The sequence below is a fragment of the Mustela nigripes genome, chromosome 5, assembly GCF_022355385.1.
Source record: "Mustela nigripes isolate SB6536 chromosome 5, MUSNIG.SB6536, whole genome shotgun sequence".
In the NCBI taxonomy this organism is placed as follows: domain Eukaryota; kingdom Metazoa; phylum Chordata; class Mammalia; order Carnivora; family Mustelidae; genus Mustela; species Mustela nigripes.
The window spans coordinates 106,058,608-106,074,096 of NC_081561.1; the positions used below are offsets into that span (position 1 = coordinate 106,058,608).

General features: G+C 37.1%; 1 protein-coding gene across 6 annotated transcripts in view; it reads right to left on the reverse strand.

The window, feature by feature from the left end:
* Window positions 1-15,489, reverse strand: part of SNX14 (sorting nexin 14) — a 99,931-nt gene that overhangs the window by 50,056 nt on the left and 34,386 nt on the right. For 5 of the 6 annotated variants that reach the window (XM_059401017.1, XM_059401019.1, XM_059401015.1 and 2 more), the window contains exons 8-12: window positions 13,268-13,424; window positions 11,282-11,357; window positions 10,292-10,336; window positions 10,119-10,199; window positions 9,906-10,020 (exon numbers count right to left, since the gene is read on the reverse strand). In XM_059401017.1, the coding sequence (XP_059257000.1) occupies window positions 9,906-10,020; window positions 10,119-10,199; window positions 10,292-10,336; window positions 11,282-11,357; window positions 13,268-13,424 (474 nt within the window). The remainder of the gene's footprint in view (window positions 1-9,905; window positions 10,021-10,118; window positions 10,200-10,291; window positions 10,337-11,281; window positions 11,358-13,267; window positions 13,425-15,489) is intronic. The other variant, XM_059401016.1, reaches the window with a different exon arrangement.

The following is a 15,489-nucleotide window of genomic DNA, read 5'->3' on the forward strand; positions in this document are numbered from 1 at the left end:
AGAATCCTCCTCAAAATCATTAAAAACAGGTCAACACCTCAGGGCGCCTGGTTGGCTCAGTGGGTTAAAGCCTCTGCCTTTGGCTCAGGTCATGATCCCAGGGTCCTGGGATCGAACCCCGCGTCGGACTCTCCGCTCGGCGGAGAGCCTGCTTCCTCCTCCCTCTCTCTCTGCCTGCCTCTCTGCCTACTTGTGATCTCTGTCTGTCAAATAAATAAAGTAAAAATCTTTAAAAAAAAAAAAATAGGTCAACACCTCGACATAGAATAGTGAAGCTTGCAAATCTCAGAGACAAAGAGAAACTCCTGAGAGTAGCTCGGGACAAGAGGTCAGTAACCTACAAGCACAGAAATATTAGACTGACAACAGACCTAACCACAGAGACCGGCAGACCAGAAAGGACTGGTAATGATATATTCAGGGTGTTAAATGAGAACAATATGCAGCCAAGAATACTTTATTCAGCAAGGATGTCATTCAAAATAAAAAGAGAGATAAAAAGCTTCCAGGACAAATAGAAACTAAAAGAATTTGTGATCACTAAACAACCTCTACAAGAAATACTAAAGGCTATCCCTTAAGTAAAGAGAGAGGCCAAAATTAACGTACCAGAAAGGAACAGACAATATATAGAAAGTGGCTTTATAGCTAATACAAGAGCACTAAATTCCTATCTTTCAATAGTTATTCTGAAGGTAAATGGGCTTAATGCCACAATCAACAGGATATTGAATGGATATTGGAATTGCTAAAAGAGCAATACCCATTGATATGCTGTCTGCAAGAGACTCATTTTAGATGCACAGATGCCTCCAGATGGAACGTGAGGGGGTGGACAACCATTTATCATGGTAATCAACATCAAAAGAAAGCTGGGATAGCAATCCTTATATCAGACAAACTCGATTTTAAGCCAAGAACTGTAATAAAAGATGGGGAAGGACACTATTATCATAATTAAAGGGTCTATCAAACAAGAGTATCTAACAGTTGTAAATATTTATGACCCTAATATGGGGCATAAATTATATAAAGCAATTAATAACAAAATTAAAGAAAGACACTGATAATAATACAATAATAGGAGGGGACTTTAACACCCCCCCCTCACTGCAATGGACAGATCATCTAAGCAGAATATCAACAAGGAAACAAGAACTTTGAAGGACACACCAGACCAGATAGAGTACACAGATATATCCAGAACAGTCTATCATAAAGCAACAGAATACATATTCTTCTCAAGCATACATGGAACATTCTACAGAATAGACCACATACTGGGTCACAAATCAAGTCTCAACTGGTACCAAAGACTGGACTCAATCCTTGCATATTTTCAGACCACAAAGCTTTGAAACTTGAACTAATCACAAAAGGAAATTTGGAAAGAACTCAAATATATGGAGACTAAAGACCACTCTACTAAACAATGAGTTTAGCAACCAGAAAATTAAAGGATTTAAAAATTCATGGGGGACCTGGGAGGCTCGTTGGTTAAGCATCAGCCTTCAGCTCAGATCATGATCTCAGAGTTCTGGGATTAAGCTCCATGTCAGGCTTCTCTGCTCAACAGAGAGCCCGCTTTTCCCTCTCTCTCTGCCCCTCCCCATGCTTCTGCATGCATGCACTCTCTCAAATAAATACATAAAATCTTTTAAAAAATTCATGGAAACAAATGAAAATGAAAACTCAACTGTTCAAAACCTTTGGGATTCAGCAAAGGCAGTCCTAAGGGGGAAGTACTTAGCAATACAAGGCTTTCACAAGAAACAAGAAAGGTCTCAAATATAAAACCTAACCTTATACCTAGAGAAGAGCTGGAGAAAGAACAGCAAATAAAGCTCAAATCCAACAGGAGAAGAGAATTAATAAAGATTAAAGCAAAAATCAATGAAACAGAAATCAAAAGAACAGTAGAACAGAAAACTAGGAGATGGTTCTCTAAAAGGATTAATAAGATTGTTAAACCCATGGCCAGACTTACCAAAAAGAAAAGACAAAGGACCAAATGAATAAAATCATGAATGAAAGAGGAGAAATCACAATAAAAACCAAAGAAATGCAAACAATTATAAGAACATATTATAAGCAACAATATGCCAACAAATTAGGCAATCAGGAAGAAATGGATGCATTCCTAGAGACATATAAACTACCAAAATTGAAACAGGAAGAAACAGAAAATCTGGACAGACCCATAACCAGCAAGGAATTGTAGTCATCAAAAATCTTCCAACAAACAAGAGTCCAGGGCCGGATGGCTTTCAAGGGGAATTCTACCAAACACTTAAAAAAGAATTAATGCCTATTCTCCTGAAGCTGTTTCAAAAAATAAAAATGGAAGGAAAACTTCCAAACTCTATGAGGCCAGCATTAACTTAATCCCCAAACCAGACAAAGACCCCCACAAAAAAGGAGAATTACAGACCCATATCCCTGATGAACATGGATGCAAAAATTCTCACCAAGATACTAGCCAATAGGATACAACAGTACTAAGGATTATTCACCATGACCAACTGTGATTTATTCCTGGATTGCAAGGTTGGTTCAACATCCACAAATCAATCAATGAGAGATGCTATTTTAATAGAGAAAGGGCAAGAACCATATGATCCTCTCAAAAGATGCAGACAAAGCATTTGTCAAAGTACAGCATTCTTTCTCTTCATAGTATAAGGATAGAGGGAACATACCTCAATATCATAAAAACCATCTATGAAAAGCCCACAACAAATATCATTCTCAATGGGGAAAAACTGAGAGCTTTTCCCTTAAGATCAGGAACACGGCAGGGATGCCCATTCTCAAAACTGCTGTTCAACATAGTACTGGCAGTCCTACCCTCAGCAATCAGACAACAAAAAGGAATAAAAGGAACCCAAATTAGCAAAGAAGAAGTTAAACTTTTACTCTTAGCAGATGACAGTATACTCTGTGTGGAAAACCCAAAAGACTCCATCCCCAAAACTGCTAAAACTCATACAGGAATTCAGCAAAGTGGCAGGACATAAAATAAATGCACAGAAGTTAGCTGCATTTCTATACACTAACAATGAAACAGGAAAAAAAGAGAAATTAAGGAGTTGATCCCATGTACAACTACACCCAAAAACATAAGATACCTAAGAATAAACCTAACCAAAGAGGTAAAGAATCTATACTTTAGGAACTACAGAACATTTATAAAAGAAATTGAGGAAGACACAAAATGGAAAAAATTCCATGTTCATTCAATGCAATCCCTATCAAAATACCACCAATCTGTTTGACAGAGCTGAAACAAATAATCCTAAAATTTGTATGGAACCAAAAAAGACTCTGAATAGCCAAAGGAATATTGAAAAGGAACACCAAAGCTGGCAGCATCACAATCCTGGCCTTTAAACTCTATTACAAAACTGTAAACATCAAGATGGTATGGTATTGGCAAAAAAACCAGACACAGAGATTAATGGGCCCAGAAATGGACCCTCAACTCTACAGTCAATTCATCTTCAACAAAGTAGGGAAGAATATCCACTGGAAAAAAGACAGTCTCTTCAACAAATGGTGATGCGAAAATTGGACAGCCACAGGAGAAAAATGAAACTGGACCATTTCCTTACACCACACACAAAAACAGGCTCAAAATAGACAATGAAAGATGTAAATGTGAGACAGGAATCCATCAAAATCCTAAAGAACATAGGGAGCAACCTCTGTGACCTTAGCCACAGCAATTTCTTGCTAAACACATCTCCAAAGGCAAGGGAAACAAAGGCAAAAATGAACTACTGATACTTCAAGATCAAAAGCTTTTGCATAGCAGAGCAAACAGTCAACAAAACCAAAAGACAACAGACAGAATGAGAGTAGATATTTGCAAATGTCTTACCAGATAAAGGGCTAGTATCTAAAAATCTATAAAGTACTTATCAAACTCAACACCCAAAGAACAAATAATCCAGTCAAAAAATGGGCAGAAGACAAGAACAGACATTTCTCCAATGAAGACATCCAAATGGCCAACACACACTAAAAAAGTTCTCCACATCACTCAGCATCAGGGAAATACAAATCAAAACCACAATGACATACTACCTCATACCAGTCAGAATGTCAAAAATTAAGTCAGGAAATGACAGATGATGAGGATGTGGAGAAAGGGGAACCCTCTCACTCTGCTGGTGAGAATGCAAGCTGGTGCAGCCACTCTGGAAAACAGTATGGAAGCTCCTCACAAAGTTGAAAACAAAGCTACCCTATGACCCAGCAAGGGCACTACTAGGGATTCACCCCAAAGATACAAATGTAGTGATTTGAAGGGACAACTGCCACCCCAACATTTATAGCAGCATTGTCCACAATAGCCAAACTATGGAAAGAGCCCACATGTCCACTGACAGATGAATGCATAAAGAAGATGTGGTGTATGTGTGTGTGTGTGTGTGTGTGTGTGTGTGTGTGTGTGTGTATATATTTTAATGGAATACTAATCAGCCACCAAAAATATGAAATCTTGCCAAATGCAACAACGTGGATAGAACCAGAGGGCATTATGCTAAGCAAAATAAGTCAATCAAAGAAAGATAATTATCACATGATCTCACTTCATATGTGGAATTCAAGAAACAAAACAGAGGATCATAGGAAAAGAGGGAGAAAAATAAAACAAGACAAAATCAGAGCCAGAGACAAACCATGAGAGACTTCTAACTAAAGGAAACAAACTGAGGATTGCTAGAGGAGAAATGGGTGGGGAGAAGGGGTAACTGGGTGAAGGAGGGCACATGATGTAATGAGCATTAGGTGTTACAGAAGACTGATGAATCACTTACCTCTACCTCTGAAAACAGTAATACTTATATGTTAATTAACTGAATTTAAATTTAAAAGAAAGACAAAAACTAAGAAAATTTACCTCCACTGGATTGGTACTACAATGTAAAAAAAATATTGCTTTCAGCAGAAGAGAAAAGCAGAAAGAAAAGAGAAACCTGGTTCTGCAGAATGAGGTAAAAAGACCCAGGAAGGTAAATATACCAATAATTTAAGGGCCGAAAGGGGGGAGGTGTGCATGTGTGGAGGGTTTGAAGAAGAAATACCAATGTACTGTAGAGTTTATAGCCTACACAGAATTAAAATATGTAACATTACATCAGGCAGAAGAGGGTAACTGGAAGTACCCTGAATTTCTTAAAGTGTTCCTGAAGCAGTTAAGTATTTTTAAATCAAGACTGTGATAAATACTGACGTGTAATCTCAGAGCAACCACTAAAGCAAAGAGAAGAGCACAGAAAGAGACATGAAATCAACAGAAGAGATAAAATGGAATACTAAAAAATAGTCAAATAATCCAAAAAAAGGAAGGAAAGGAGTAAAAGAATAAAGAATATACAGAAGAAATACAAAATAAACACTAAGATCAAAGACTTAACAATAAACCTATAATAATTACATTAAGTATAAAGGTACACGACATCCCCCAACTAGAAAGCAAAGATTACAAAACTAAATTTCTTATTAAAAAGATTCTGGGCGCCTGGGTGGCTCAGTTGGTTGAACAACTGCCTTCAGCTCAGGTCATGATCCCGGACTTCCAGGATCGAGTCCCGCATCGGGCTCCCGGCTCTTTGGGGAGTCTGCTTCTCCCTCTGACCTTCTCCTCTCTCATGCTCTCTCTCACTCATTCTCTCATGAATAAATAAATAAAAGCTTTAAAAAAAAAAAAAAATTCAACTCCAGGGGGCGAGTAAGTGGCTCAGTGGGTTAAAGCCTCTGCCTTCCGCTCAGGTCAGGATCCCAGGGTCCTGGAATGGAGTCCCACATCAGGCTCTCTGCTCAGTGAGGAGCCTGCTTCCCCAACCCCCTGCTTCTTTCTCTGCCCACTTGTGATCTCTCTGTCAAATAAATAAATAAAATCTTTTTTAAAAATAAATAAATAGGGACACCTGGGTGGTTCAGTTGGTTAAGCAGCTGCCTTCGGCTCAGGTCATGATCCCAGCGTCCTGGGATAGAGTCCCACATCGGGCTCCTTGCTCAGCAGGGAGCCTGCTTCTCCCTCTGCCTCTGCCTGCCATTCTGTCTGCCTGTGCTCGCTCTCTCCCTCTCTCTGATAAATAAATAAAATCTTTAAATATAAATAAATAAAAAGAGTCAACTCTATGCGGTTTGTAAGAAATATTATCCAATTTAATCATATAGAAAAAGACATATAATGCAAGCCCCTTTGTGAAAAAGACAGTGTAGCTATATTAATCTCAAACCAGGCTGACTTCAAGACAGAGAATTACCAGAAATAAAGAGCATTTTATAATGATAAAAGGACAAATTCATCACAAACACATAACAATCCTGTGTCTGCACCTAATAAAGTTCAAAATACATGGAAAAATTATAAAACTAAAGGTAAAAATAGCAAATCCATTAAGAAATCAGAAAGAATACAGAATATTTTTAGACAATCCATCAACTTAACCTAATTGACATTTACAGAAAACTACCTAACACAACAAAACAGAAGTTCTTCTCACATGTACAGGGAACATTCTTTAAGACAGACCACATGGATGAACCATAAAACAAGTTCCAATAAATTTCAAAAGACTGAATCACACAGAGTATGTTGTCTGATCAGACCAGTATTTTTTTAAAGCTTTATTTACTTATTTGAGAGAGAGCCAGCACACGTGTGCTTAAGTTGGGGTGAGGGGAGAGCAGAGGGCAAGGGAGAGAGAACCCTCAAGCAGACTCCCCAGTAAGCATGGACACCGCCCCCCATGCAGGGCTCAATCCCTAGGCCCTGAGATCATGACCAGAGTTGAAATCAAGAGTCAGATGTTTAACTGACTGAGCCACCCAGGTGCCTTAATGAGAACAGTATTAGATTAGAAAACCATCACAGGAAAGTATCTTAAAAATCCCCAAATGTTGGTAAAATAAAGCCAAAAAATAAACCAGAGGTAAATTTTAAAATATTTAAAACTTAATTATAATAAAAACACCAGATATTTGGGGGCACCTGGCAGGCTTAGTCAGTAAAGCATACAACTCTTGATCTCAGGGTCCTGAGTTCAAGTACCACATTGGTTACATGCTTCTCCCTCTCCCTCTGCCGGCTGCTCCTCTTGCTTGTGCTCTCTGTTAAATAAATAGGTAAATTTTTTTAAAAAATCTAAAACTCCAAAATTTTAGAATTTAGCTATGGCAATTCATAGAGAAAAATTTATAGTTTTAAAAAAGCCTATATTCAAAAAGAAGATAGAGGGCGCCTGGGTGGCTCAGTGGGTTAAGCTGCTGCCTTCGGCTCAGGTCATGATCTCAGGGTCCTGGGATCGAGGCCCGCATCGGGCTCTCTGCTCAGCGGGGAGCCTGCTTCCCTCTCTCTCTCTCTGCCTGCCTCTCTGTCTACTTGTGATCTCTCTCGGTTAAAAAAAAAAAAAAAAAAGATAGAAATAAAATTAAGAAGCCAGAAAAAGAGATGTAAGTTAAACTCAAGGTAAGTAGAAATAATAAAAATAAGAGTGGAAAATTAGCAAATCAAAAATATTAATAGATATGATAAAATCCCTAGCAATATAGGTTAAGAAAAAATAAAATACAAATTACCAATAAAGAGAGGACATCATTATAACTCCACAATAAGGTAACAATGGAAATAATTCGGTGACGATAAAACAGGTTATTGAGATGCATTAAAACCATTCAAGGGCACCTGGGTGGCTCATGGGTTAAAGCCTCTGCCTTCAACTCAGGTCGTATTCTCAGGGTCCTGGGATCGAGCCCCACATTGGGCTCTCTGCTAGGCAGGGAGCCTGCTTCCACCTCTCTCTCTGCCTGACCCTCTGCCTGCTTGTGATCTCTCTCTCTGAGAGAGAGAGATAATAAATACATAAAATACATAAAATCTTTAAAAAATATTCAAAAAAATTTAATATTAATACATGATTTAAAAAAAAAAAAAAAAAAACCCTCTCAGCAAACCAGGAAGAGAAGGAAACTTTCCCAATCTGACCAAGGGTATCTACCAAAAAAACAAAAAAGCAAAAAAGCAAAACAAAAAACCATAATTAATGGTACAACACTAAGTGATATCCCCCTAAGATCAGGAACAAAGCAAGAATGCCAACTTTTACTGCTTCGGTTCAACATTATAGTAAAAGTCCTAGCCACTGCAACGAGCAATAAAAAGAAATAAAATGCTTAAACACTATAAAGGAAAAAGTAAAATTGTATTTGCAAATGACATAATTACGTACATAAAAAATCTTAAGGAAATGTACAAAAAAGCTACCAGAACTATTAAATTAATGTAGCAATGGCAGAGGATATAAAGTCAATATGCAAAAAAATCAATTCTATTCTGTTTATTAGCCACAATTTAAAAATTATTTTAAATACCACACACAAATACTTCAGAAAACATAAAGACCTACAGTGAAAACTATGAAACTTTATAGAAAGAAATTAAATAAGGCTGAAATGAATGGAAAAATATTCCATGTTCATATGCTGGAAACCCAAATCCTGTTAAGATGGCGTTACTCCCTGAGCTGATCTATACTACTGATTTAATGCAATTCCAATAAAAAAAACTCCAGGGGCCTCTGTGCTGCTCAGTGGGTTGGGGCCTCTGCCTTCAGCTCAGGTCATGATCCCAGGGTCCTGGAATGGAGCCCGGCATCCGGCTCTCTGCTCATCGGGAGCCTGCTTCCCCTCCTCTCTCTGCCTGCCTCTCTGCCTACTTGTGATCTCTTGTCAAACGAATAAATAAAATCCTTAAAAAAAAACAAAGAAAGACAGAAAAATTTTGGCAAACAGGATTAGAATAAGAATTAAGGATTAGATTAAGAATATGTATTCTTAATCTTAAACACTTCCAGGTACAAAGATAATATGACTGGCCAATAAGCATATTATAAAGTGCTCAACACTAGTCATTAGGGAAATGCAAATTAAAAGCACAGTAAGATAACACCACACACCCTTTAAAACGGGTAAAATTAAAAAGATAAACACTACCAAATTTTGGTCAAGGTATGGAACAACCAGAATCTCACACATCTGCTAGAAAAAATAAAATAGTACAACCACTCTGAAAAACAACTTAGCAGTTTCTTATAAAAAAAAAAATATGTATCCACCCTGTGACCCAGCAATTCTACTTCCAGTTATTAAACATATGCCCAACAGAAAGCCTTACACAAGAATGTGCACAGCAATTTCATTCATAATAGCTCAAAAGTGAAAGCAGTCCAGATATACTCATCCACAAGGAAGGTAAATTAAAAAACAAACAAAAAACATGGTACACTCATACGAAAGAATACTAGTCAACAACAACAAAAAAGAGCAAAATATTCCTCTACACAACATGAACTCATCTTAAAAAGCATTACCCTGACTCAATGAAACCAGGCACCAAAGAGTACATACCATATACTCCATTTATATAAGGAAACTGTATAGGCAAAACTAATCTGTGGTGAGAGAAACAAGACCTATGATCGCTAGGGCACGAGTGGGAGTATCTGGGAGGGGCCTTAATTTTCTGGGGTGATGGAAATGTTCTACATCTTGATAAAAGTGTAGGCTACACAGATGTATAGATTTGTCAAAACTGATCAAACTGCATTTAAGTTCTTTGAGTTTCACTGTGTAAATAATATCTCAATTTTTTTAAGGTATATTTTAAAAAGAAGTTAGTTGATTGAAGTCAGTTCTAAGTTATGCTCCTGTCTGGAAAGGAGTGGACACTTTTAAGAAACAACTCAAAAGTGATATGAGAGTATCTAGGTAAAATGAAAATCAGTACAATGACAACTACAAAATCAGATCTGATCTAAACATTCAAATGTATTTAAAATCTAATAAATAAAAAGTGAAATAATGACTTCAGTAAGTGCACAGGTAAGCCTCACCCACAGTCAGACATATTTGCAATACATGCACTGCTCCTTCTTGTTTCAGAAAGTTCATAAAACGAAATAAGAGATCTTGCTGCTCTCTGATGTGCTTCAATTCTAACTTCAGCACCTTGATACAATATGGGAGAAGAGCAGTTAAGACCATGTAAACACGTGATAAAATTGTTCATATCAAAAATAATATATATTATTGCTAAAAGTACTTACAGATGGCTTTTTATTTCTAGGTTCTGCAAATTTCTGCAAGAATGGAACCAAAGGGGAAGGCAGTTCAGTTGCTTTTTCAGGCTTTGGAGAAAGAGAATTTATTAGTTCAATAAAGGTGCTATGTGCTTTTGACAGATATGAATCAAAATTCATACTTAATGCTCAATACTTACTGGACTGTCATCTATGAAGATGATAAGCAAATGATTCACAGTATCCTAATGGAAAATAATACACACAGGTGAAAACAATTCCATTACTATATTCTGCCTAAAATTCTCAAAGCTTTTTTAATATTGTGAAAGTCTCTAGAAAAATGAAGAAGCAAATGGAACAGGGGCAAAGTGTTTGCACACATGTAACACAGAGGGACTTTAAAAAATCTGTCGTGCAGGGGGTGCCTGGGTGCCTCAGTCGGTTGAGCATCTGACTCTAGGTTTTGCCTCAGGTCATGATCTCAAGGTTGTGGGACTCAGTCCCATGTCAGGCTCCACACTCAGCAGGGAGTCTGCTTAGGATTCTCTCCCTCTCCCTCTGCCCCTGGCCCCAGCTCATGCTCACACTGTCTCTCAAATAATTTTTGTAAATGTGATGCAGGGTTTCACTTTTAGAGAAGTGGGCAAAGAAAAGTTATTCTGACTTCAGCATTTAAAATGTTTATGAATTATTCCTGTTTCTTCAAAATCTTACTGGCTCAAAAATAAAAGCAACTCAAGTGTCCATCAGTAGATGCATAAATAGCAAAATATGGTATATACCTACAATGGAATACTATACAGCCTTGATAAAGAATGAAATTCTAATATATGCTACAACATGGATGAATCTTGGGGACATTATGCTAAGGGAAATAAGGCAGTCACAAAAAGACAGTAACGCATGGGCCCACGTATATGAAGTATCAGAGTAGTCAAATTCATAGAGATAGGTTAGTATGTTGGTGGTTGCCAGGGGATTAGAGGGAAGAAGAATGGAGAATTATTAATGGGTACAGAATTTTAGTTTTGTACAATGGAAAGTGTTCTAGAGATGGGTAGTAGTGATGGTTGCTCAATAATGAATGTATTTAATACCACTTAACTGAACATATAAAAACATTTAATATGATAAACTTTATGTTACATGTATTTTATCACAATTTAAAACCATTTTTTAAGCCTTACTGGATCAGCTAGGAAATCCAAAGAAGGAAGGAACACCGAACCAGAAAGGATCTCTCTTAAAAGCAAGGTCAGGGATCTGAAAAAACAAACAATATTGCGCATGTTTAGTAATTTACATCACTTCTTACCTAGAGATCTTGTTAAAATGCAGACTATGATTCAGTAGGTATGCCCCAAGATCCTGCATTTCTAAAAAAACTCCCAAGTCATGCTCATTCTAATGGTTCGCAGACCATACTTAGATTCTTGAACTGGCTAAAAGAGAGTACTGTTTAAGAGAAAAAAGCATTTCCTTAAAGGGAGGGATCTGGGTGAGCATTAGAAAACACACCCCACCTCAGAATACTTAAAATGTTTAATACATTTTTAAACTAATGCTTAAAACTAATAAAATAATTTGTAATTAAAACATTTAAATTAACATTATACATTAATCTGTTTAAAATTAGGGGCGCCTGGGACTCAGTGGGTTAAGCCTCTGCCTTCAGCTCAAGTCATGATCTCAGGGTCCTGGGATCAAGCGTCGCATTAGACTCTCTGCTCAGCAAGAAGACTGCTTTCCCTTCTCTCTCTGCCTGCCTCTCGGCCTACCTGTGATCTCTTTCTCTGTCAAATAAATAAAATCTTAAAAAATTTTTTTCATTAAAATATTTAAAATTTTTAATAAAAACTTTATGTTATGGAGTGTCTGGGTGGCTCAGTCAATTAAGCAGCTGTGCTCAGCCTGGGTCATGATCATGGGGTCCTGGGACAGAGCCCAACATCAGGCTCTCTGGTCACTGGGGAGCCTGCTTCTCCCTCTCCCTCTACCTGCTGTTCTGCCTGTTTGTGCTCTTTGTGTGAAGTAAGTAAATAAAATCTTTAAAAAATATATATGTTACAAAGTAATATTTATTTAAAATATATCACTAAGGGGCCCATAAATTAACAAAGTATAACCAGCTCAGTCAGTTTAGCATCTGCCTTTGGCTCAGGTCATGATTCCAGGGTCCTCGATCAAGTCCCACTGGGGCTCCCTATGCTTCTCCCTCTGCTGCCCCCGCTGCTTATACACTCACGTGAGCTCTCTCTGTCGAATAAATAATCTTTTAAAAAATAATAAAAAATAAAAAGAAATAAGGAAAATCACTAGGGGTGCCTGGCAGCTCAGTCGGTAGAGCATGCGACTCTTGATCTAGGGGCTGTGAGTTCAAGCCCCACTTTGGCATGGAGATTACTTAAAAATAAAATTAAAAAAAAATAAAGTAAAAAGTAGAATACATTACTTAAAATAAGCCATGGTTTCTCCTTTAAGAATTATTAGGGTAAGAGGAACCTGGGTGGCTCAGTTGTTAAGTGCCTGCCTTAGGCTAAGGTCATGATCTTAGGATTGAGCCCTACATTGGGGCCTCTGCTCTGCAGGAAGCCTGCTTCTCCTTCTCCCACTCCCCATGCTTATGTTCTCTCTCTTGATGTGTCTCTCTCTGCCAAATAAATAAAATCTTTAAAAAAAAAAAAAAAAGAATTATTAGGGTAAGAGCGATGAGATAACTTTAAAGAATAATCTAAACAAGTTCCTGCCAGAACAAAGAAGGATGGTCTAGATGAATTCTAATTATTCTTGCCAGGTATTATCTTAAAACACAAATTCAGTCTGTTTAGTTTGTTCAAAGGCACAATGCTTATGTCTTTAAAATGGAACACCAAGAAATTAACAAAGTATAATGATCTCAAATAAAAAAGCTGATTGACTCATATTTATCTTGATTTCCCAAGATCACTCCCCCACCCCCAAACAATTCTAAGCAACACAACACATGATCAGTGCTAAACACATGATTAACACCTGGCATTTTACAACCTGACAAATTATATTTCTTAAATGAAAAGTTAGTCACTATGATCATAGGTTAATCTAATAGTATACTCCTATTATGATCAGGAATAGCAATATACATATGGCATGGTATGCAAATACTGCTATGACATTTTCTGGACTATTTATACCTGCAGTCTGTTGCTTTAGGAGGCAAGATATAAGGAAAAAGTAGTTCGGTAAGTTTCCTTAAATAGTGTAATTCATCTCTTCGACTCCTCAAAGCCACATGAAGCTCTGGACCATATTCTTCTAAAGCAGCTTGCTGTAAAAACTCTGTATTTTCTACTATAAATAGAGATTAAAAATATATATTGAAATAAGTTAAGCAACATTAAATAACTTCAGCCATTTCCACTAACAAATAGAAAACCATTTATACAGTTGTTCCTTTCCTAGTCCTCCTTTCTTTCCAATATGTATTCTACTAGGAAATTTTTCACAAAAAGGATATAAAAAGAATAATTTTCTTCCTTACCATAAGTCTTTCAATTTTGCAAAAAAATGATAAAGACCTTTTCTCATGAAAAACAAAGATCTAACTCATACCACTACTTTATAAATGATACTAAACAAAAGCAAGTATTTACTTTAAAAAGTGGAAAAAACTACAAAAAACCTCTAGCACATGCAAAGCTTTTGTTATCAAATGTTATAACTTGTTCATCCTCTGCAAATACACACACACACAAACACACGCACAAAACCCTGTTAAAAATGCTTTGTTGTCTCTGCTTTCACATCTATATCATTCAGATAACCTTTTAAAGCACTGGCTTCCTTGGTTAAGTTCTGTGTGTTCTGCTCAGAGTACAGGATATAAGAGAACTATGTAACACAGAAGTCCATGAACAGATAAATTACTTAATAAACATTAAGTGATGATAAAAACTTACATTAACAGAAAGCTTTCTTAAAAGGCCAAGCCCTCAACTAATATTTTAGGAAAGAGTATGTAGCGGGAGTGGGAAGGCAGAGAGGAGGGGCAGAGGGAGAGCATCTTAAGCAGACTCTGTGCTGAGTGTAGAGCCTGACACCAGGCTGGATCTCCTAACACTGAGATCAGGGACCTGAGCCATAATCAAACAGTCGGAGGCTTAACTGACTGAGTCATCCAGGTGTCCAACACTAATATTTTAACTTAAAGGTGATAGCATTGTCACTTCTTTTTACAGACCTCAAAAAGACAAGGAGGAAAACAAGTCATGCTTTTCCCTATTTGCACTCTGTGCCGAGTTTTAAAATCATGAAGCCTATGAAAAGAATCTTAACACTAATTCAATGGCATTTGTTTTTTACTATTTTCTTCTATTTTTATCCAAAGAGAACGCAAGCATGTTTACCCACAAAAGGCCAATATATGCATTCTAAAATGTGAGTACTAAGAAGATATATTAAGGCTATCTGTGCCTGAGATACAAAAGAAGGCCTGGTGAAGATGGATGTAGTTAGTACAAGAAATGCATTTTATTTCATCATTATGCATTTATTTACTAAGCATTTTTCTGCAAGAATTTGGGGTGCAGGTTTTTTAAAAATGTTTGTCATAGCTGGAATTTACAATGAGACTAAGCCATGCTGAATTCCAACTCTACTGAACAAACTGATATGATCTTGAACAAATGATATAATCCCTATGAGCTTCCATTCCCACATCAGTAAATAGTTAAGCAATTATAAACACTGAAAAATCATCATGCAAAATGCATAAGATTGTAACATTCAAGGTGATTAATGTGTGAATACACAAGGTATATAAATTAAAACACCAGGGGCGCCTGGGTGGCTCAGTGGGTTAAGCCGCTGCCTTCGGCTCGGGTCATGATCTCAGGGTCCTGGGATCGAGTCCCACATTGGGCTCTCTGCTCAGCAGGGAGCCTGCTTCCTTCTCTCTCTCTGCCTGCCTCTCAGTGTACTTGTAATTTCTCTCTGTCAAATAAATAAATAAAATCTTTAAAAAAAAAAAAAATTAAAACACCAGATTGGAATCTATTCAACAACTGTCAGACAAGAGGGTTCTTTGTGGTTCTAAATAATGAGAAAATAAAGAAATCAGGCATAAGATAAAAGAATATAGGGAGGAAAATCTTAATTGGGAAAATAAGCAAAATATAGATGCTGGAAAACAGAGCATGAATTAGTCCTCACGAATCATCAGTACATCTATATTGCCTTAAGAGTTAGCGTTTTCAGACCAAAAAAGGAAAGTTCTCTAGAATCCATGACAAACAACTATCTTCAGGATGAAAGACTAGAGAGTAAAGTCCTTCTGCACAATGTGTTACTGAATTTAAATTAAGCCAGTGCTTCTAATGTATATTCATTCAGTATTTCTAAAGGGCCGTGAGAGTAC